Below are 22,321 nucleotides of genomic sequence, written 5' to 3' on the forward strand. Positions count from 1 at the left end.
CGGTGCCGCCGGCGGAGCCAGCGCGGATCGGCCCAGCATGGAGGGGACGCGGCGCGCCCTGCTCCGCCTCGCCGCTGCCTGCTGCCTGCTCTGCGCCCTGCCAGGTACCGGGGCGGCCGCCCGAGGGGGTACCGGGACGGGGGGGGGGGGCGGCCCGGGGGGTCCCGCCGGTCTCGCCGTGGCAGGGAGCGCAGCGCCGGGGGCAGCCGTCGGGGCAGCGCCGGGAACCGGGCTCCTCCGCCCGCTGGTGGGGCTGGGGGAGGAGGGTCTAGGGAGCCCTCCCCGGGGACGGAAACCTCCGGGGAGCAGCGCCCCTGGCCTGGCCCCGAAACTCGGGCGAAGCGCCCCCGGCCCCGGGCGCCGTCGTGCCCGCAGGTCAGGTCGCCCAGGGGTGCTCGGGGGGGGCCCGGCGAGCCCCGCGCTCAAGGCAGCAGCGAGGCCGCCCGCTGGGCCTTGCCCATACAAGGCAGCTGCGGGAGCGCTGCTCCCCCGGCAGCGGAGCCGGCCGGGTTCACCGCCCCGGCCCAGCGGGGAGCCCGAGGGGATGCGCGGGGAGGGGAGCTGGCTCGTCCGCCAGCATCCAGCCCTGCGAGCCCCCTGGCTCCCACCCTGCAGCTCCTGGCTGCCTCCGAGCCGCTGCTGAGCTTCCCCCCGAGGGCACCCCGGACAAAGCCCGAGCTCTGCCGCCTCCCTGCAGGCACAGGGCACCCATCCCGTCGTGCTGCGGCAGGGGAGGCGATGCCGGTGGCCAGGACGGAGCAGGAGCCAGACCTCAGCCCCAGGCAGCCTCTCCCAGGCTGTATTTCGGCTCAGCTCCACGAGGAACACGTCCCCACGTGGGCAGGCGCAGCCTGCAGCGTGGCGCTGACAGCCCCATCCACCGACAGGCTGCCAGGCCCTGCCGCGTGGCTGGGAGCGTGCCCCGGTCGGGGGGCTGTCGCCATCCCCCATGACCCTGGCAGTGAGAAGGTCTGAGCTGGCATTTAGGAGCTTGCCTGGGGCTCGGGAAGCAAACGTGTTTCCTCTTCTTTGTGGCTGAGAAAAAACCCTTGGCCAGACCCTGGTCAGATCACAGCACAGTGACAGCAGCAGTAGAGACCACAGGGTGACACAGAGAAACTCGGTTTCTAATAACTGGTAGAACCCTAGCGTAGGTGCCTGCAGGGCCGAGAGGCAGCGAGAGCAGCGCTCGGGCTGAGGTTTTGGGTGCCGGATGCGGTTTGGCTGTGTTTGAGGCTGAGCATGGGGAAACAGTCACAAACCAGCCCCCTTTATGTGGGCAAAGCCTTGGGTAACGCTGCGCTCCCCGTGTGAGCGTGGCTGCGCTGTGGCGGGTTGCGGGGAGGTGACCGGCCACTGGCAGAGTAACGACACTGGATTTCCAGCACCGAGAGGAGGAGGAGGAGCTCGGGGATGCCATTGGCTGTGTTGGCCCCATGTTGTGTCTCGCAGTGTTTCCTGCCCCCAGCACACTGGGGTACCCCCGGGGAGCCCCCTGCCCCAGCTGGCTCATAGGAGCCCTCTCGCTACAAGGTCCAAGACTCAAACTGCTAGGATGTGACAGAATTAAGGTTGCGCTGGATTTTTTCCTGGGATGCTTAGTGTCCCAGTCCCAAAGTCCCTTTACAGCTTCAGGAAATGGCACCTATGCAGCTGGCCTGGCCCTTGGTCTCCTGGCTTTTGGGTCCGCTAGCTAATCTCAGCCACAGTTGAGAGAGCAAATGTTTTGTGAAAAATAGATGGCATAGAAGAGATGCCACTGATAAAAAACTGCCCCATAGCAAGCACAACCCTTAATGAGACACCAGAGAATCCCAGCAGGACGGTGATGGGGGAAGGGAAAGGTTTGCCCGGAGGTCGGCCCCAAAGTCGACAGTCCCTAGACAAAGCTGTCCAAAACCAGGCTTGTCCCAGCTCCTGGTGCAGATCCCCTTTGCCCCCGCTGTCCGGCAGCGCCTACTCCTGCTCCCCGGACAGGTTTGCTGCGGGGCCGTGGAGGGGCTCGGGCCACCGCATCCTCCCCACTCTGCCCACCCCGGCCTCTCAATGCAGCCTTTCTTCACTGCCCGTGGAAATCCACTTCCTCCAGCACCGTTAGCCTTACAAATAAAACCCTGAGTAATTTCGGTCTGGCCATTAGCCTCCCCCTCCCACGCCGAGCTGCCTCGCAAGCGGAGGGGACAGCACGGGGCCGGGAGCGGCAGAAGGGGATAAAGCCCCATCTGTTGGCCCCCGAGGCTGCGCGCACAGGTGGGCAGCATGGCTGCTTGCAGAGCCCCGAAGCTGATTTGCCATGATTTTTTCCCCTTGTTTCCCCAGAGCGAGGGGAGGGACCCAACCCTACCCTGTCTGGATGGCTCCAGCTCTCCTGAACCCAGAATTGAGCCACAGCTTGATCCTCTCCTCAAGGTGTTACCTCCAGCTGTGTGGGGTAACCACCACCCCTGCACTCCCTGCCCAGCCTCATCACATCATGCTGTTGGTCTTCGATGCCATTTCTGCATGTGCTCTTCCGCCAGCCTCTGGTGCATGGTAGATCTTGGCTCCCTGCTGCCCTTCCAAGGCCTGACCCACTGGGCAGGGGCAAAGCACTCACCTCCTTCAGCCCATCCCTCTGGGCAAAGGGGAGCAGGGATGATACAAAGCACCGAGGCCCCTCTCCCTCCTTCCTTTCCACCGAGTCCCTCCGGGTGGGCAGACACAGTTCTTGCTGTAGGGGTTTCCACAGGGCCAGCTTGCAGTGACACTGGCTGCCTTCATCCCCACCACACTCTGTGGGGCAGCTCTCATAAGGCTCATCACCGCTTAGGTCTAGGGCCATGTCCTGAGCCCTGCAGGGCTGCTCAGGGCAGGACAAGGGCATGTGCTTGCCCTGCATGACCCAAACTGCGGCTACTCAGGGCCGGATGCATCCTCCAAGCCCCACAGCCTGTGAAACCAGCAGCCACACAGCTGGTCCTGGGGGCTGCTCGGGGCTGTGCGGATTTCCTGACATCCAGACTCCCCCCAGCTCATGCTGTAGTACACTGACATGGGGCTGCTATTAAGGCAACTGGCTAATTAATTTTCTCCTAATGACATGAGTGCTTCCTCCACTGCAGCTGTGACTCCTGAGGTAAGCAGGGCCAGGGCTGGCTGATGCCAGGGCTCCCTGCTCTTGCTGTATTATTGGGGTTACGCAGCCCCAGAGAAGGGCGGGCTTCCCAGGCCTTGGGTGCCGTGCATGTCCCCAGCAGCCTCTGGGCAAAGGGGTCTTCATCACGGCCCAATCCCTCCACCAAGGTACAAAGCAAATAATGTGGGAGCCTCGTGGGCACCTTTGTGCCAAGCAGGGTGTTTTGTAGCTGCATGCAGACAGTGGAAAATAACTGGCAAGGCAGCCTGCTGTCCCCTTTTGCCCTGCCACGGGAATTTGGGATAAGCCCCATCACCTCTAAATGGGGGATCAGTGATGGGGCTTCATGCAAACCTGTGGGAAAGCACAGTTTCTTCACCTCCCCGGCTCAGGCTCCGGCACCGCTGCATGCTCTGGGCATGTCTTCTCCTAGTACTGAAGAACCTGTGCTCAGCATTTATGGCGCTGTTCCCAGGGCTGCTCCTCTCTGCTCTCGCAACTTTTGCTCTGCCCGGCTCTGCTATGTCCCCATCCCAAATGCAGTGCCACCAAATGGGGCAGTAGCACTGGCATACACCTGGCTCCCTTTTTTGCTCCCCAGGGGTTCAAGCTGGAGGCCCAGCATCCGCAGATGCCCCAGGGAAGCATCCTCCTGCCAGGCTGGGCGCTGGGCTGTCCCTTCCCAGCGCTGTGCTTGCTCGGCACCCCATATCTAATCTGAGCCCCGTCTCGTGCTCAGCTTGTGGCCGCCTGCCTATCGGGCTAGAAGGAGCTTCTCGGTCAGGAGACCTGGTTTCTATTCCTGTCCCTTACCACAGAGCCTGCTTTGCAGCCTGGCAGCTTTCCAGGGCTATGCTGGGCACTCAGCACCCCCTGTTCAGGCCCCCCCCCCCATTTTTTCTGCCTGCGCAACAGGGCACAGCTCAGCTCTGAGAGGCCACGTGGGGTGCGGTGAATTAACATGCTGCCGCGCAAGAGCTTCGCTGTGGTCCCCGAGCAGGTTGCAAGGTCCGATCTGTCCCTGGACCCGATGCCTGGACTCCTCGCAGCGGACAGAGACTGTTCAGCCTCTCTCTGCCAGGATGGGTTGGGGACAGTCCCGGCATCAGCCCTGGCAAGGAGAGCGCTGAAGCCTGCAGCAAATGCAGCCCAGTGGCATCCTGCCTCCTATTGAGGTGCTGTAGGGTATCAAACTGGAGCTGAGCTTACAAAGCAGTTGCCCTTTGTACCGGACCTGCGTCTCTGAGCCTTGCTTCGTCACGATGAGGGTGTTTGCTGTACAGCATCCATGGGTGCATCTGGCACCTACCTGAAGGGCTCCTGAAATCTCTTCTGCCACTTGTTTATTTTTTTTTATTCCAAGCTCTGTGTTAAGGAGAAGAGTTCGGGCTCAGCTGGTGTTTAATCAGCAGCTATTCCAGTTCTGCTTTTAAATGAAATTAGGAGCCTTGGTTTTAAATCCCACTATATGGTTTTATTTGCATTTATACTCAAGCTCTTTTTCCTTGAAGAGGTTGTTTAATTACTGTTGGTTGGTAACCATAAAAATGTAATAACTAGCAACAAAAGATAATTTCTACACTTAATGGAGTATTTTGCTAAGCAAGAGGATACAATATAATTGCTTAAATACACAGAAGTTACAGTTTATGCTGTTACTTTTTAAACATTATATTAATTTTGCATTTTACGAGCTTGTTTGCAGCTTGAGCTGTTACACTTAAATGGAAATTGAATTCAGTTAGTGCACAAAAATAGCATTTTAGAAGGGTTTGGGTGCCTTTTCAGTGAATCAGAGTAGTGGTTTGACGTGCATTCTGTAGGAAGCCGATCTAAGTGAGATGCTGTCCGCAGACAGTGACAGCCTGTGCAGGAAGATACATCTGCACCAAGGAGTCCTGCTCCCATGGGCACTTTTTCTGAAACCCTGGGTGGATCCTTTCTTGTCTTCGTGCTCAGCTCTCACCTGGGTCTCTGTGCGCCTCTTCTAGGGGTGACTGCAGCCTGCACCCCACTGTCCTGCTCTCCCTCGAGCCCTGGCAGCCAGCCGGCCGCTGGCTTCCTTACCTTACATGGCTCTCCTACATCTCACCTCAAGAGGGATTTTAGAAATGGTGGTAAAGCCTGTGGATTGGAGTCGGGTTTGTGTTGACCCTTGGGGAGCTCAGGCTGATGTTTCTGGCTGAGATAGGAAGGAGGGTGCGGAGGGTGCTGCTGGGACTGGGGCAGGAGGGCTGTGGCAAGAGCTTGTCCGCAGGCTGGTCCAGCTGAGGTCCTGCTCTGTCTCGCTGCGTTGTTTTATTCTGAGAAACAAATAGACAGTGGGGTGGCTGCTGTGGCAGAGGAGGGAGGAGACATCCCCGCTCTGTGTGGCTGCCCTGACACAGCAGCGGTGCTCTGTGCTGGTTGTGCAAACCTTCCTCAGCCCCTCGCTTGGCCCCAGCCCTGAAACTTGGGCAGGGAGCGCAAAGCAGGAACGGCCCCGTCTCCTGCAGAGCTGGCTTCCTTCACTCCTCTTCCTTATGGCATATTTATACCATGTCTGCTCTGGAGCTGGTGGGAGCTCGGGTTGATGCGTGGAGGTCCCTCAGTGTCCTCATGCAGCGCTGGAGAGGGGCCGAATTCGCGGGCTGATGCTCAGAGCCCTCCCTTCCCTCATGGAGCAGGGAGCGTTTCCCACCCTTGTCCAAGGCAGGGGCTTCTCGGCTGGCTGCATCCCTCCTCCCTTGGGGCCGCTCTCTTCCTTCGCCCCTCTCGTTTCCCAGACAGAGGTCACTGCAGTCAGCGCTGTCTGATGGGAGCTGCGGCTCCAAATCCACCAGCCCTGCCCTAATGTGGTCTGAGATTGCTGGTTCTCACCACGCGCAGACTGAGGCTGGTGGTTAGCACAGACCCGGGGCAGGAGGGGGGCTGTAGCCAGGGGACGGCCAGCCAGCTCTGCTGTAGCAGGCACTGCAGTGTAACCAAAGCAAACCCACCCTTGGTCCCCCATCAGGGAAACAGAGATGCTGTTATTATCAGAGCTCTTGTTTGCAGCTGGTCCTGCTTTTTCACTTGCAGTATAGTCGTAGTTGCTTTATTATGGATCCAGGCGTGACTGCACCTTCACCAGCTGTCTTGGGGTGCTGCAACTGTCAGGCCTTGGAGGATCCCAAAGAGGGTGAAGCATCCACACTAACTCCTTCCCTTTCCATCTGAGACAAGAGGGACATGGTTCCCTCTTGTCTCCAGGAGCCGATGAGGGCGATGCCTTAGGCAGTGCAGCCACAGCCTCCCTGGCATGTGCTGCAGGAAGCAGAGCTCCTCCAGGAAGACGCCAGAGTAACGAGCTCCGACCTGCATCTCTATAAGTAACTGGTAAACAGCTAAAAACATCATCGCTCAGCGACTGGAGCAGCAGCAACAGCGCTGGAGCTGGGGATTTTCTGACCTGTCGGGCACCAAGGATCCAGAGCAAACCACAGCAGCTGGACCCTGGAGGATCACAGCGGGCGTGAGGTTTGCAGGGTCTCATCCAGCACAGCCAGCCGCAGCGCCTTCGCAGCAGAGCTGTGCTCTGGCCCACTGTACTGCAGGGTTTGCAGTGGAGCTGGGTGGGAATGGGTTGCAGTAGGTGCCTGTTTTGGTGATGAAACTGTGGGAAGCAAAGTTGTGGCATTGCAGCAACGATGTAGCAAATCTTAATGCAAGATACTGGGGGGTATTTTTATTTTGAAACAAAACCGAAGTAAAACTTGTGCTTGCACTCTTAACACCCACATACTCACAAGCACCAAGTTGGACCTATCGAGTATTTCCCCAGGTGCTTTGCTTGGTGACTGTGTGCTTGGCTTTGGATGTGCCTTACCCCTTAGGAGCTAACAGACAGTGATGGTGATCTTTTGTCTGTCTGTCCCCGAGTGATCAGGATTTACTCACTGTCCTTTGTTTCCTTGCCCATCTTCAGGCTCTTGCCTTCTTCTCTATCTTCCCACCATCACCTCTTAATGGCTTGAGTCTTTGTGTTAGCCTTGTTTAGGCTCTCCTTTTTCAGGCTCTCCTTTGGATGACTAAACCAGGTGCCATCAACACCTGCCATGCTCAAAGGCCTCTGAGCAGGTCCCTTGCTGCCCCAGCCTTTCCCCATCCTGTGCCACACTTGCCAATTTTAACATCTCTTCTGCAATTCTCTACAAACCAGGTTTCACACACCGCAGTGCTGTGTTACGCCAGACCTGGGCCAGCTGCTGCTACAGCACGAGCCTTTCTGCAATGCTCCTGCCATGTTTCTGTAGGATGCGGGGCCAGAGCAGCCCGTCTGCCCAGGCACCGCATCCTTGGTGATCATGGACACCGGGCAATTCTGCGGGAAGGAGCCACGTGGCTACTTACGGAGAGAGAAGAGCTTAGGGAAATACTACTCCCACTAGCTCTCCTTCTCGCAGACAGTGGGGAGCTGTGTGTGCAGCCAATCCTTATTTGCAGGGTGGGGGGACCTGCTTGTCCCCACAAACCCTCCTGCCCCACAGCACCTCCTGGCAGGGATGCCAGCTTCTGACCCTGCAGGGAGGCACCCTGGTGTGTAGGGCCCAGACTCATCCGCCTTCCCCCTGGCTTTCCTTTCCTAGTCAGAAACTGGCACAACCATTTCAGAGTTGCTTGGGCCTTTGTGCAAGCCAGCTCTCCCCAAATCTTTCCTCTGCGTGACCCCGATCACAGCTTGCCACCCCGTGCTATTCAAAGCAGCATGTAGCCAGGCTCGCTGCTGGCCGGGCACCTAGCCACCACCTTTCCTGTTTACCCCACGGTGACAGTGCAGCTCTGTGTGTGTCTCTTGCTGCGGGTGAGCAGGTAGTCAGGTGTTTACAGAACAAGCATCTGCCAGTGCCCAGCCAGGATCCTACAGCATTGCCCAGTGCAGGCTCTGGAGCTGCTGGGATCTCACCCAGCGGGCAGCATGCTGAATAGCAATGCTGGATTTAAGGCTGGAAATTGTTGCATGAAGAGCTGTGAGCTTTGGTGCCTGATCCTGGGAAACACAGTGCTCAGCTCTTCTCCTTCCAGGTGTTAGTGGTGTAAGCATATCCTGCGCGTTAGCTCCATTTCAGAGAGCAGCTTGCTTTGTTTAGAGGCACATTCTGGCTACGGACAGCTGGATCCAGGCGAGGCCAAAGGGAGCATCACTTACGCCTTTGGTCTTCATGTTTAAGTTGCCCCAGGTGGGGCTTCCCTTGAGACCTTGTTCTCCGAGTGTGCCGAGCAGGGTTGTGCTGCCTGCTCGTGCATCCCCCATGGGAGCCCTCCTGAGACTGGGGCCCCGGGCCGGGGAAGCACAGCTCTGTCAGGCTGCCCCAAGGTTTTGAATTCTTCAGCTGGTCAGGATACTGCAAAGGTCTCCTGAGGGATATGTATTGTGTCTTTTTTTTAGGGCCTGTTAAGTGCTGTAGCTGGAGAAGAGTTCTGATAACTGTGTCCGTTCTGAAGAGCTTTTAAAAGCTACTGAGATTTTCCAAAGCCTTAGTACGAGAGTGGGCTGCTTTGTTGGTGGATGAATGTTTCTTGGTTACGGCATCTGCCTCAGATGCTTCTCTGCTGTGGAAACAGTGGGCATGAAGATGGATTTTCTTCAGTACCTTTATTTTTTTCTGTAGTTGGCTCATCACGCCTCTGTGTCTTGGGTAGAAGCTTGAACAGAAATCGTCAAAATATTGACCATATGATGTTTTTAAATTGTCTGGAGAGTCCATCCTAATGTGGCTACATTTCCCTGTTTTCTTCCTGTTCCCACCCTAAAAAGCCCTCACAGGATCCGTATTTATGAACAGGCAGTGTAAGAGCCTCGTGGTTTTCCTCCTCCCACATGCTGTCAGACCGTCTAGCAGCTGTGGATCTGGGGGGATCCTTGCTCGCTGCAGGTTCCCGCTAGGGAAGCCAGCCCTGTTTGCTGCAGTGGAAGGCTGAGCAGCTCCCAATTTCTACGACAACAGTCACACTTCATGGTGGTGATGTGTTCATAAATAGCTCATGAAGGTGGCTCCCAAAGTACACCACCAGCCTTGTTAGCTGTAGTACTTCCTTGCCACCCACTTCACCTTTCCCTCTAGCAGCAAGCCCACACTACTACTAAGATGACTGGCAACATATGCTTTACCCTTCCCAGCCACAGACTTTAAACATCACTTTTCTACACTTCATCGGGCCAGGGGAGCTAGAGGATCTACTTCCGCTTTTTCCCCACCTGTAGTTTTTCTGCACCACTTCTGACACTTCTCAATGAACCAAGGAAGACTTAGCTAAGTTTCTCACAGAATCAGGTCTCAGGTGGTACTTTTAAAAAAAAACCACAAATCCTCTAAAAAGGTTTAAGAGGTGCTCCAGGGTGATGCTGACCCCACAGAACAGGAGCACAGGGCTTGAGGGGGAGGAGAGTAAAGACAGGTCCCCTAGAGCAGGTCCCTGCCTCAGAGGGCAGGAGGACAGAGGAGCTATTTAAACGCCTTCCCCAAGTGTGAACCTGTGCTGGATTTGGAGTTAAGGGGATGGAGAGGTTCAGTTCCTGGCCTTCCCCTGTTTCTCCTCTCAGTGTGGGATCTCTGACAAACTTCTCAGCATTTCTTAATTCTGTTCCATAGGAGAGGGACAGAAGACAGCAGAGACCTTGGTGACACCATCACCTTTTCTTAGCACAGTGCTACCCTCTCATCAGCCAAGGGACACCTCTGACTTCAGCCCAGTGACTACTGCCATTCCTGAGACAAGCCTGGAGAAAAACTTCACTGCTGCAACACTCAATGTCACTGGACCCCATGCTACAGAGGTGGAGGATGGCTCCATCCCTGCTACCCACATGGTGGGCACCAAGGCAGAGACACTGCAGGCTTCCACCGCTGCCAGCCCCGGGGATGTCACAGTTACACAGCGTGAGCACCACAACATGAGCTTGTCGGTCGACAGCAGCACTGAAATCCCTTCCCCTACCCCGACTGCCAGTACTCTGGAAGAAAATCAGCCCAACCACGAAGTCACAGAGCCTTTCAGCACAACTGAAGAAATGGATGACACCAGCAGTGCAACCCCAGCGCCTCCTGTGAACAGTGTGCCAGGTGAGGTTTTGCCCTTCCTGCCTGTGCAGAAAGTCCTGTCCCAAGGATGCACAACCTGGGAACTTCTGTGAGCTCTCATGGGAACTGGAGAGAGGGAGAAAAGGGGAACGAGCCATTAAGCATGGCCAGTTCAGTGGGACTGACTTGCAGAGGTGCTGTTAGTTCAGCATCCTCTTTGCAAACCCCATTAATTATGGTGGTAATTGTGCTGGCTGCTTTCTGATGAGGACATTGATTGTATGCAGGGAAGTCCTTTATATATCTCATCCGAAACAATGTGCTTCAGCAGTGCTGCCCACCTGGGCTGTTCCTGCACCAGAGCTAGGGGCTTGACAGGAGCCTTCCCTGCTGCCTGCAGAATGGGGCAGCGCACCCTCCCTTAGCACAAAGCATGGAGATGGGCAGGCACAAGCGTCAGCCCATCCATCCCTGGGCAACCATGGGAACCCCTACCCTACCTTCAGATCCCTCTGGGCAGCGTGGGGACTGGCTATAGGGTCTGGGGTCTTGCCTACCTTGGGGCCTGCCAAGCTGTCACAAGGCCCTGATGCAAGGCAGATATTGATTGACCATTGATGTGCATGGTGTTCATGCACAACCACATCCTTCGCCCTGGCTTGTGTCACAGGGTCCTGCTGCTCTGTGACGCACAGACACAGCCCCAGGGGATGCTGCTACCCAGTCCCTTGGCAGCCCTCTTTGTCCTCCCCCTAAGGAGGGATGAGAGATCTTTCCCAGTCTCTTGCTCTGGGGTGATCCCCAGCTCTTTGCAGAGCTGTCTGAGGCTTCTCTGCTTGTCCTTTGTCCCTAGAGAACAGGCCTTGTGGGCCCAGCTGAGGTTGGCGGACATTGCAGATTGGCGCACATGAAAACCAAGAGGACTTTCTAAGCACTGTGGCTTATAGCACGGCTCAGCTGTGGCTGTGCTATAGGACCTGCTTTTTTTCCAAAGGGTTGTCAATAAGCTGGTTTTCCTATAGTCCCAGCACTCTTCCTTACAGCCTTGCTTACATCTCGTCCAGTCCCACAGAACAGTGCGCTTGCACTCTATCCTTTGAAATAACTGCTTGTTCCTATCTTGCAGCAACAACTAACAGCTCTCAGCTGGGGCCTTCTGATGGGCAGACCGTGGGGCCCACAGCAGCAAGGTCTGAAACCAGGCCAGGAACGAGCCCTACGGGTGCCACAGAGGAGAGCACCATGGAGCCCAGAACCTCCTCTGCTCCCATCTCCACCGTAGGGAGCACGTCCTCTGCTACCACCTCCAGTACCGTGATGGTGACGCTCCTTGTGACCAGCTCCACCACTGCCAGCACAGCTGCCATCCCCACCAGCATGTCTGCATTGGAGCAGCCATTAAAGCCCATGCACGAGAAAGCTTCTGTGTTGGATGTTGGCGATGACGAAAATCCAGGTAAATGCTCTGCTTTTGTCCCTGGTCTTGCAAAACATGGCAAAGGGTTGGGGGTACCTCAGATTTCCTCTCGGTTATACTGAGCAGAACCAGAGAAGACAGGGCTTTGCTACTCCAGCCCTTGAAGGCTCTCCTTTGGCCTCATTCCCTTGGTATCCTTGCAGAGCTACCCAGTTCTCCTTTGGCTGATACAACGAGGGCTGATCCCTTGGTAATCACCGTGATCTCCGTCTTCATTGTCATGGTGGGCATCCTAGGCCTGGTGGGCTTCTTGAGATACCGCCAGCACAACAGCCGCATGGAGTTCCGGCGCCTGCAGGACCTGCCCATGGTGAGCAATGCCTTCAGCCCAGCCTGACATGGGCTGGCTTGCTACTGGCTGCTTTGCAGTTCCCCTTCTACTACATTAGCAATGCTTTGGGTATTTGCAGCAGCAAGAATGCTGACCACAACTCCTGTTCCCTCTTAGGTCCCTCTCCTTCCCTCCAGGGTTTGAATCAACACAGCAAGTCTCAAGGTTGACCACTAAAGAAGCTCTCTGCCTTCCCCTCACTCTGCCGGGGAATGCTAAGAGGTTAAATAGAGAGAGAAAGGGGACCTCCATCCCAACTTCCCCTGAAATGACATCTTCCTAGTCTCTCCTCCTGTATTCTGATATATTTGCTTTGTGACTATGACAAAGCAGATTCTGTGCTCTGTGCTGGGGAGGTTGTCTGTCTGTCTGTCTGCATTTGACCTTTTGGGAATGTAAAAAGATATGAGGGTTTCAGAGGCTGGATTAGCTCTGGGGAAGCTGCAACTAACTCACTGTGCTTTCTGGGACAGAGGAGTACCGATTCCCTTCTGCAGCTAGCTAGCAAGCTGATGCTCTTTCAAGCTGAGTGGAGTTTTCCACAGCCAGGGCTTTCCACATCCCTTCAGCGGGCAGGCTCTCCCAGCATACATCTCTGCTCTCCAAAAGCTGCAGCAGGAGGGGAGAGCGACAGTCCAAAGATCCAGGAATTGCACAAGGACAGCATTTGGGTGGATTGCTGGGCAGATGACCACACCGTGACAGTGTGGATGAGAAGGCTGCGCTGCCTGCACAGCACTCTTCCAGGCTGGGACTGTATGCCATCGTGCAGACATCTCATTAAAGCACGCTCTTCTCTGCTTCTAGGATGACATGATGGAGGACACCCCTCTCTCACTCTACAGCTACTAGGCAACCAGGCTGTCCTCTGCCTGGCCGGCTGAACTTCCCAGAGGAGAAGGCCTTGAGGACTTGGTCCCAGACAATCTGCTGAGGAATAAGGGGCTGTGATTTGCACACAACTGAAAGATCCTTTTCAGATGGCTTTTGGTTTTAGACATTTTAAATAGTTCAGTGTTGAAGTTTTTACGCTGGGAATCAGAGCCCAAGTCTGGCCCTTTCCTCCAGGCTCTCCTCGAAACAATGCCCTGAAGAGGTGCCTCCTTTTAGTGTGATGACCAATTAGCCAAGACAACCTTTGCCATCACATTCTGCCTGGATCTCTTCTGTCCCTCTTGGCGGCTGCTGCTTTCAAAGGAGGTGGGCAAGTGATCCATACAAGAGCTCTTAACACTGGTGGTGTCAGCACAGTGCTAGCAAAGGAGACTGCTGTTTTCTGAGGAAGCCAAGGATGTGGAGATCAGTTCTTTTGGGCTCCCTCTTGTTCTGCATTTTTAAGGTTGTTTGGTTTGGGTTTTTTTCTTGCACTTTTTTTGTTCCTGTTTCAGTTTTAGTCCCAGGATTGGCACTGCCCATCCTGAAACACCTACCAGGAGGATGACAGACTGCTCTGCTTCCTTCCTACACGCATACCTTTAACCAGGGAAAACAGTTTTGTGGCCACTGGAGAAGTGCCCTTGCTACTTGATGTTGCTTTGAAGTTGCTGGGAGGAAAATGAACATAATTTTAGCTTAACAGGGCTCAGTCTCTTGCCAATTAGACACACTAATTTGGTCTCACCAAGATTAGGAAACTCTGTCTCCCATACTTGATGCTTTCAGCATATGCGTGAACTCCTTGCCCAGGCTCAGTAAATGCTTTAGTCCATTTCCCTGCCTGGATTGACACATGCCTTTCTTCAGGTACCTCCCATATTGTTGCTAGCAGCTAGTTGCTGAAAGTTGTTGTACAAAACTAGTACTGCACTCTCCCTCCTCTGCTAATTCAAGGTCAAAGCTCCTTTACCTTCTAATGTTGGTCTTTGAGCCAACTGGTGTCTTCTCATGAGGACAGATCCTGGCTGTAGGTGCCTTCCTCCCCTTCCCTTTCTAGGTGTTAGGCTGATAAGATTCTGCACTTTGCCTCAAAATATAACTGCTGTAGGCTGCATCCAAGGCTCTTCAGGTCCCTCAAGGAAACCACGGACCACAGCCTCTGAGTGTAAGTCTGAGGATCTTTTGGTGTCTTCGCCTCAGAAAGACCAGAGTGTGTGTGACATGAAAGTCTTCATGTAATTAATACCTGCTCCTGTTTTCTAATTCACATTTGACTACAGGTAAAAAGAAATACATGCCTTCTCTAGTGTGTTTCATTTTTGACTAAGCCAGTTGCTCCCTCAGGATGCAGCAAGGGCTAGAGATTATCTACCGCATTGCTCTTACAAGCCTCAGTCTCTTCCTCTCCTTTCAGTAGCAACACTCACTGACCCCACAAAGGACAGACACCAGGCCTTACTAGCAAAAGTACCTTTTTTTTTTTTCCAGTGCTGTTATTGCTTGTCTTAGCAGGGAAAGGGGAATTTCCCCATTAGCAGGGCTCAAATTGTCTGCAAAGCCCAAAGATGGACCAGAACTGGTCTGGGTCAAATAGATGAACTGGGTAAGGCAGCAGTTCCTCCTTCCTGTGTTACTACTTCCGAAGCGGCTGACAAATGGCTGCAGTGCAGTTTGGGTTCAGCTGTTGGCTTTGGCTTTGCATCTCTTTATTATAAGGATGCCCAGTAAAATAGAGAAGAAGGGTTGGTTCTCTCCTACTGTTATTGCACGAAAACTAAAGGGCAATTGTCACAACTCCAAAGCTTTTGTATCAAGCATTGTCTGCACAGAACAATCTCCCTAGCTACAGACTTGTTTCCCCTGCCGAAGGGCAGGGTGCTCCTGGTTTTTGGCACAAAGAGAGGCAAGTTAGTGGTGGAAAATAGATTCCATCCTGGCTGGAACTGGTGCAGACTGGCATAGCTGGAAAGTGTCTCTGCACACAACTGAATGGGCAGGGGCTGGTTGTTCTGGTTTCCCATGCATCGCTGTCCAGGGGAAAGGGGTGAGGAAGAAAACTCGCCCAACACCAAAGTGCAACTTTCTTTGTAAAATATGTTAATAGTGGATTTTTTTTCTGCAATAAAGTTACAAATGCTAAAGGTGTCCTGGTCCTCATATTTTCATTGCAAATGTCTAACTGACTAGCTTTTGTAGATCACAACGAATCTTGCGATAGATAAACAGCAGCAGTTTGGGGTAGGAAGACTCACTGACCAGATGCTCGTGAAAGTGCCAGACAGCTACAAACCATAGCTCTGAGGGCTCAGAAGGACACCACTCCCTGCTTGTGTTGCTTCTTCTCAGGGCCATTTCCTGTCTGGGTGACTGAGATTAATTTCTATACAGTCAAATCAGATGAAATCTGTCTTAGAGAACACTACACAAAATAACCTAACATACACCTTTAGACCCTCTTCCTTTGCCTCTGATGGAAGATATCCTTATTCTTGCGTATTGTCAACTGTAACCCCAAATTCTATTTACAGAAATGTCCTGAAAGCCAGCCTAATCCACACCTAAGTAGCATCATCTGTCATGCTTCTTTCTATAGTGCAGAAGACAAAGCAAACTGAAAGGCACGTACTTCTTTTTGTTTAGCTTTATAGCTGATTTGAACTCTTCCCTTTGGAACTCAGACCCACAGGGAGGTAAATGCTCATGGTTTGATCCAAAAGCCCAGCTCTTGCTACAGAGCTGATAAGAGTCTCCCAGAGCTAATAGTCTCTCCTAGCTGTTGCAATACTTGGGCAAAATCATCCAGCTCATGTTACAGACTATTTTACAAGACTTTCTACTGCAAAAGCAAAATACGGTGAGTGAAACTACTTGGTCATTTGCCATATGCTGGTTTTGAGAGTTCCCACAACAAATCTAGAAAAGCAAATCCCTGGAAGATCTGGAGCAAGGGGAGAGCAAAGACTTCTAAGCCTACCAAAGTGCTTGCTGAGTAATCTAAAGACTTGGGGGTGAACTCTAAACCCTGCAGAGATTTCAGTCCTGTCCCAACATACAACCATACAAACCAGAATAACTAAGTAATGGAACTAACATGCTACAACTAAGCCAGTCTTCTCAGGTCTGAAGTCAGCATTATTCTGGTGGTTTATGTCAGAGTTTCCTCTGTTCTTACCACCAACCCCACTCAGAGCTGAATCATTTTCTGAAGAACTCTGCTGAGCTGCCTTGTTAGAGAGGTAGCACAGAGCAGATCTGCATTAGCTGGAGAGGCAGCAGCAGGACAGGCTGGTGCAGGCAGCCACCCTCAGGAGGCAGGAAGCTTACTGCCTTTGCCCAGCCAAGTTCTGACCTCCCAGCCAGGTGATGCAATCTCTGAGGTTTGGAGATGGACCACGGGCCAGTTGTGTGGGCTTCATCTTTCTCGTGCAGTAAAGCAAACTGACAGAACCAGAAAACAACTGTTGCCAGTTTCTATACATCCCCTTGAACACAGCTCTTGGTTTTGACGAGGTTTAGTTTTAATGCCTCCTAGGGTAAGGCACAGTTATATTATTAATTAGTAAGGGGACAAGAATCAATCAAATCACCTACGTTTAAAGCTAAATAGGAGAGAAAGAAACCCAGATAAAAGAAAAGTGGAGTTTGAGACCCACCTGCCTTCTCTACCTTCCCCTCCTCCCCTCTCCAGACTCATGTTTTGAAGGGAAGGGGATTTGAGCACCTGAAAAGTGACAGTGCTACAGCTGCTGTGCCAAGGGCAGGGCTACCTGTGCTACGTGCCAGTTCTCTGCCCACTCAGTTGTCCTTCATGGCTCAGTGCCTGTAGTTTAGCTTTGGACACTGTGTATTTTCACCATCATGTCACACTGCAAGTCTGTAAATAAGGCTACAGTGTTAGGAGACAGGGAAACTGCTATGAGAAGCATTGGAGTGGATAAGGCAGCATGTGGATCTGGTAAGGCCAACAACCCCATGAAGCTCTCCCACGGATAATAGTCCCCTGTGCTTGCTACCACTTAAAGCAGAACGTAAGAGGCATTGCACTGATCCAGGGAGCAGAAGCAAGCCAGGGAGGCAGAGCAGTAAACTTCCAGTAATGAAGGCTACGAGATGATGCATAACCTGGGAAGCTTTTAGCCAGTAGCCAAGCAATGTTCTTCTCACACCCAGGGGAGAATGGAAAATGCCTATTGTCATTTCCCAGACACCTAGGAAGGAAACAGGAGACTGCACGCCTCCGCATTATTTATACTTGATTTTCTATGACACCATTCAATTCAGTGTAAATGTGGATTTGTCATGGGGGAATAGAGAGAGTTTTTCTAAGTCTACCTCCTGAGCCTCTGCCAGGGATGTTCCCATCTAATTGCTACCTCTGCCTCACTGCATAGCACAAGTGAGAGAGGGATCTTCTCTCCAATCCTCCCTTCCATCCCCCCCAAAGAAAAAAGACATCATGCACTTCCTGTCCATAGAACAGCCAAATCTGTGGTCCTACTGATATGTAGCTAAGTGATAAGCAAAGCTGGAAGACCATGACTGCTAATACAAAAGTCTCCATCAGTATTAGGCCCCCAAAACTGTTTGTGTTTGTTTTTTTTTTTTTTAAATCCCCCAGAACTTTGTAAGAAAGATAATCAAGGTCTTCAAACTTCCCCATCCAACCACATTTGAATGAAGACTCTTCCCTGCTCTAAGTTTGCAGGGGACACGTTTCCTCACAGATCTGAGAAAAATCAACCTTTACTCAAAGCACAACTTCAAAACATTCTCAGAAGGTAAAGCACTTAGACCTGCCCAGAAGAGGACCTTCTAATTGTGGCTGGTGATACATAACTTGCAAACTAGATCCACCACCATAGCTGATTCTGCAACATTAGTAAGCTTTTATAAGCAATCATTAACTATTACATGAAGGAAGCATAGATAGGGTGCTAGGCAGTGTCAAACTTGATAGATTTGCACATTAAAGACAAAGGGACTGATGTACTCATCTGCTTGACAGCCTGCACAGCCTCCCTTGTGCTTGTTCCCACTTCCTGTCTAATAAATACACTTGAAAGACATACTCAGTGCAGGTCTGCTTCACGTGCACCAGCAGTTTAACAATGGTTAGCCTCAGTTCCTCTCTAATATTTTTTTCTGTGGAAAGACCCATCAGCCAAATAACTCCCTGAACCACAAAACCAGCTTGATCTTGATCAGACGGACAGTGGTCACAGCTGCAAGAAAATAAGTATGTGTTTGTTCCTACTGTTCAGCTCCCTCTCTGTTTACAGGTAGAGACTCAATCCCTCACCCACAGTTCAAATAAAGAGCTAAGTTACCAGAGGTATCCTCCCAGTCATAAAACAGGTCTCCCTGTGATGAACTGCCCAGAATTAATATATCCCTGCAGCAGAAGCCTTTTGCTAGCGCTCTTTGAACTATAATAGAACATCTGTTGACAATCTCCCGCAGGGTAGCTTCTCCCCTCCCCTGTTTTAATCCTCTCTCCTTCAGAAGTACATTTGCTCTGAAATTAGACACATCAGTTGCCACAGGATGACTCTCACAAGCGTTCGAGTGTTTCCTTTCACGGCTGGTCTTTCTTGGGAGCTGTAGGAAGAGGGATGAGCAGTCAGCCCTGTTCAGTATTTTCTTAAAAATTTGCTGTTATTTCCAAATTCCAGAAGCTTTCAATGCTAAATTACAGGTTCTGCGTGGAACAAGACAAGGCTCATGGGTTCTGGAACATGCCTTTCAGCCAGATTTAGGCACTCATTTGATTCTGACTGAGAAGGGTTTTATTGGGAACAACTGCAAAATTAGCAAAGTTTTCCTTTGTGCTAATCCAGGCTATGCCTTCTGATCACACAGGCAGATCAAGCCACTAACATGATCATTGCTTCAATTTCCCTACTGATAAGCTTGGGGGCAGGATAAGAATTTTCACCTACTTTTTAAAAGGCTCTCAATATTTGTAGGTGGAAGGCAATCGTGCACAAAACTATTTGTGGCTGGCTAGCAGAAAGGGAACTCGTTTTCAAAAAGGGCCGAGAGAAGCACTGGGAAAAGAGCTCCCTTTGTTTTACAGAGTCTAACCTGGTGGACCACACTCAGTGGTAGAGAATTGGTCACTTAGGTCCTGCTCAGTCTGTTTCTTGGATGCATCAAGTCACTTTCCAGCTCAGCTTCAGTCAGATCCAAGCCACTCAAGCAGGCTTTTCTATCCTGATCACAATCTGCCAATGGCTGTTCACAGATTCAGGTCCACACTAAGAAGCAGAGCTGAACTCTGTGAAGCAGCAGCTGTTCCTTGGAGAGGGAAAACAGATCTCAGCCTGATCTTCAAAGCAAAAGCCACAGTTCATGCAACTAAATGAGATGAAGGTCACAGGAGCAGCCTCCATCACTGTGTCCTGTCTTGATCTGTGCTCAAGCCTGTCCTTGATGTCTCCTACTGCTACTCTTAGTACCACCAGTCTCTGCCTGCTTTTCAAACAAGTCCTAACCAAGCTCTGGCGGGCCCCCTCTACAGCATCCCTGACCCTGTGCCACATCCCAAGGTCCTTTGTACTGACTGAGAAGTAGGCAGCAAAGAGAATGCCACAGATCTATCTCCTGCACTATCCCATCTGCTAAACTACAAAGCCTTCACCATCAAATAGGCAGTTGTCCTCTTTCCCCATACTCTTAAGGCTTTCTGAACTCAGTGTCATTCATTCACCTCTTCCCTTCTCCTTCACCAGCTAGCAATTCTAAAATTAAGTTCTCTCAGAGGAAAATGGAATAAAAAAATTCAAACCACATTAGGAAATTTCACAAGGCCCTTTTTTGCCACTAAAGCACTTTATTCTCATAAAATAAACCCAGCAGCCTCCCCTTTATGGTGGTCATGGAAGTTTCTGTTCAAAGCACAAGATTTGTTAGCCTGTTTTGAGCCACTGAAGAGAAAGCAATTTACCAACACTTGTCAAGGCAGCTGCTCCATATTGGGTCTTGTCAGACAGGGTAAATCTATGGTCAGTCTATATCTGTTCTGTTCTTGCTATGTATAGAGTCTCCCTAAATGGCACAATCTAAGCCCAGCTGTATATCCCAGAGCTTTAGCTAGCCAACAGTTCAAACAATATCCAACATAACCCAAAACTTGCAGTATATTTAGGGAAAAAAACATTTGAGGGCATTAGTACAGACAACACACAAAACTCTCAATTTGTTCTGGTCCACCAAGTGAGAGCTCAGAAGACAGAATCACACAGCCCATCCCATGGGAGAGGGCTGAAGCAAAGGGCTGCAGCTAGGAATTCTCTGACCTTGGAGGAAACCCCCTGTTGCAGACAAGCACCACAGCATCTCTCCCTCTGCAAGCCAGCTGGCAACTGCAAAAGATGATTGATGCACCACAAATCAGGCTCTCCATCAGTGTCTGTCACCTGGGCTGAAAGAACAGAATATACAGTGCTGCTTTGTAAAGGTATAAGGTGTAGGGCTAAGCAAAAGAGCACGAGACGACAGCCAACAGTTCAGGTCTTGGGTAGAGTGTGGGACTAGGCAGGTCTGTGAACGACTCAATGTTTCCCTTCCTTGAGTTGCCTCCCTTGGGTCAGCCCCACACCTCATAGCTTCCAGTTCTGGTAAATCCAGGTAACAAACAAGTCAGGAAGAAGAGTTTGCCCACCTAGGGAAGCCAATATTCTTTCCATCTTTTATTTGTTCCCTACAATAAAGAGTGCATCTTTTAGTTAACATTAAAGGTGATGCAGCTTTAGTTCAGGTAGGCTGTCAGGCAGGTCACTGCTGAGGTCATCCACTCCAGCTATTTCTAGCCTCTTCTCCAGCACTGCTCTTCTCCAGCTCAAAACACAGTGTGGAGATATTTTTACAATCCTCACCAAGAGAACAAGGAATTAGCCTTCCCCAGACTCCTTACACCATATGCCAGCCCTAAGAACAAACGGCAGCCTGTGTCTACTGGTTCAGTGTGGACTGCAAGCCGTGTCAAACTCTAATAAACAACATCCTCATTCATCTTCTACTGAAACAGAGAAATACCAACAAGCATCCTCACAAACTACGTAAGCTCAAATAAAAATAGGTGCCCATGTAAGTGAATGATGGTTCCAAGTGTCCTAGCAAGCTGCCAACACAGCTACTGGATGGACCTACTGTAATACTGGACGGGGTTTCTGATGCTACTATGATATAAATACTTATTAAGAATACTAAGCAACAGGTAACTAGCTGCTTCTTATTAAATGAGGGGAACTGCTTAAGCATTTGATCAGTAAAGCCCTGTATAGGAGTCCCTACCAAGCATGTGCCTCAGAATAAATGCTAAAGAGAAAAATTTAACCCTTTGCTGGGACATGAAGACTCCTTAGGCATTGTCCTAACAGTAACCTGACATGTTACGACTGCATCTACAAAGCAGTTAATTGTAGCAGGTTTGCTAGTAAAGTCTGAATCAGCAGGATTAGTAAATTGGAAAAACAGAACACAGGGCAGTTTAATATGCCTTACAGCCTCCATTCACAAGAATCTTAAGCATCTTACTAAAGTAGGGCATGAATTTTTTTCTTTTAAAGGAACATTAGCTCTTTGTTCCTGATTTCCTTTAATGCTAAGTGTTAAGCAAACACAGGGGGGGTTTACGTCCTAAAACCAAGGCATAAATCCAGAAGGATAAAGAGGCTGAGAGACGAACCTTCTTGAAGTGAGCAATTTTCACCTTCGTAATCTCACTGGCTGTGTGTCAGCACCAAAACAAAAATGGAGCCACATTAAAAAGTGGTATCTTGGCACTGTCAGAGGCAGTGATAAGTATCATAATTGGCCCTCACATGCAGCTTTACATTACCCTGACACTAGACAGGGAGGGAGGATGAAAGAACAGACAGGCACACACATGTTACCTCTGTCCTGGCATAGCAATAGTGCTCGCAGAGCAAAGTTTTAACTGTGGCCCAAGTGCTAGGCCACTACTCCAAATTGTACTGCCTTCCTGCCCTTAGGTGCCTAATGCTCAGCCCTACCAGTAAAACTGGGCACAGCAAGTGCCTCTAATTAACTTATCAGTATGACCTCTGGAATGCCCTGAACAGTAGACATAAATAGGTTCTGCAGGCCTCTGTCATCTGCATGACTGTGGAAAACCCCACTAGGTTCTTCAGATCCTGCGGGTGTGGGAACCAGCCACACTTACCTTCAGGCATCTTGATCTCTGCGGTGCTGGAAAGCTCATAGGAGGTGAAGTCTCTGAGGTGGAAACCTCACCCAAAGATGGAGAAAACCACGCTGCCTCTCTCAGCAAGTTCTTGCTTCTCTCTAAAAGAAATGAAGCGAGCAGCAGATTAGGTCAAAAGTTCAAGGATGAACTTGCTGAGCCTAAGCCTCCACTGTCTACCTTTTGTGACACCTCTTATCACGTGGAGAAACTGCTGCTATTCTGATTTAATAGCATTTTACTTATTCTTGCATGGGTACAAGCAGTGGCACAA

General features: G+C 51.4%; 1 protein-coding gene and 1 long non-coding RNA gene across 8 annotated transcripts in view; one reads left to right on the top strand and one right to left on the bottom strand.

Moving 5' to 3' along the window:
• On the top strand, window positions 1-14,980 carry LOC137666272 (uncharacterized). 2 transcript variants are annotated; one of them, XM_068406116.1, is made up of 5 exons: window positions 1-104; window positions 9,727-10,197; window positions 11,282-11,611; window positions 11,776-11,942; window positions 12,771-14,980. In XM_068406116.1, exons 1-5 carry the CDS (start codon window positions 38-40, stop codon window positions 12,813-12,815), a joined length of 1,080 nt encoding a protein of 359 aa, XP_068262217.1. In that variant the 5' UTR covers window positions 1-37; the 3' UTR covers window positions 12,816-14,980. The 2 variants fall into 2 exon arrangements, with proteins under 2 accessions (XP_068262217.1, XP_068262218.1); XM_068406117.1 differs by lacking the exon at window positions 12,771-14,980 and adding an exon at window positions 12,081-12,764.
• The window catches only part of LOC137666273 (uncharacterized), a 24,587-nt gene continuing 6,857 nt past the window's right edge, over window positions 4,592-22,321 (bottom strand). For 5 of the 6 annotated variants that reach the window (XR_011048626.1, XR_011048624.1, XR_011048623.1 and 2 more), the window contains 2 exons: window positions 22,027-22,148; window positions 4,592-8,779 (listed from right to left, as the gene is read on the bottom strand). This is a non-coding gene — a long non-coding RNA (uncharacterized lncRNA). Of the gene's footprint in view, window positions 8,780-19,662; window positions 20,263-22,026; window positions 22,149-22,321 lie in introns of those variants that run through there. The other variant, XR_011048627.1, reaches the window with a different exon arrangement.

The sequence above is a fragment of the Nyctibius grandis genome, chromosome 8 (assembly GCF_013368605.1).
Source record: "Nyctibius grandis isolate bNycGra1 chromosome 8, bNycGra1.pri, whole genome shotgun sequence".
Taxonomy (NCBI): Eukaryota; Metazoa; Chordata; class Aves; order Nyctibiiformes; family Nyctibiidae; genus Nyctibius; species Nyctibius grandis.

Coding starts and splice junctions, on each gene's coding strand:
- LOC137666272 (XM_068406116.1), top strand. CDS start 38: ATGGAGGGGACGCGGCGCGCCCTGCTCCGCCTCGCCGCTGCCTGCTGC. Junction 105..9,726: donor CCTGCTCTGCGCCCTGCCAG/GTACCGGGGCGG, acceptor TCTGTTCCATAG/GAGAGGGACAGAAGACAGCA. Junction 10,198..11,281: donor TCCTGTGAACAGTGTGCCAG/GTGAGGTTTTGC, acceptor CCTATCTTGCAG/CAACAACTAACAGCTCTCAG.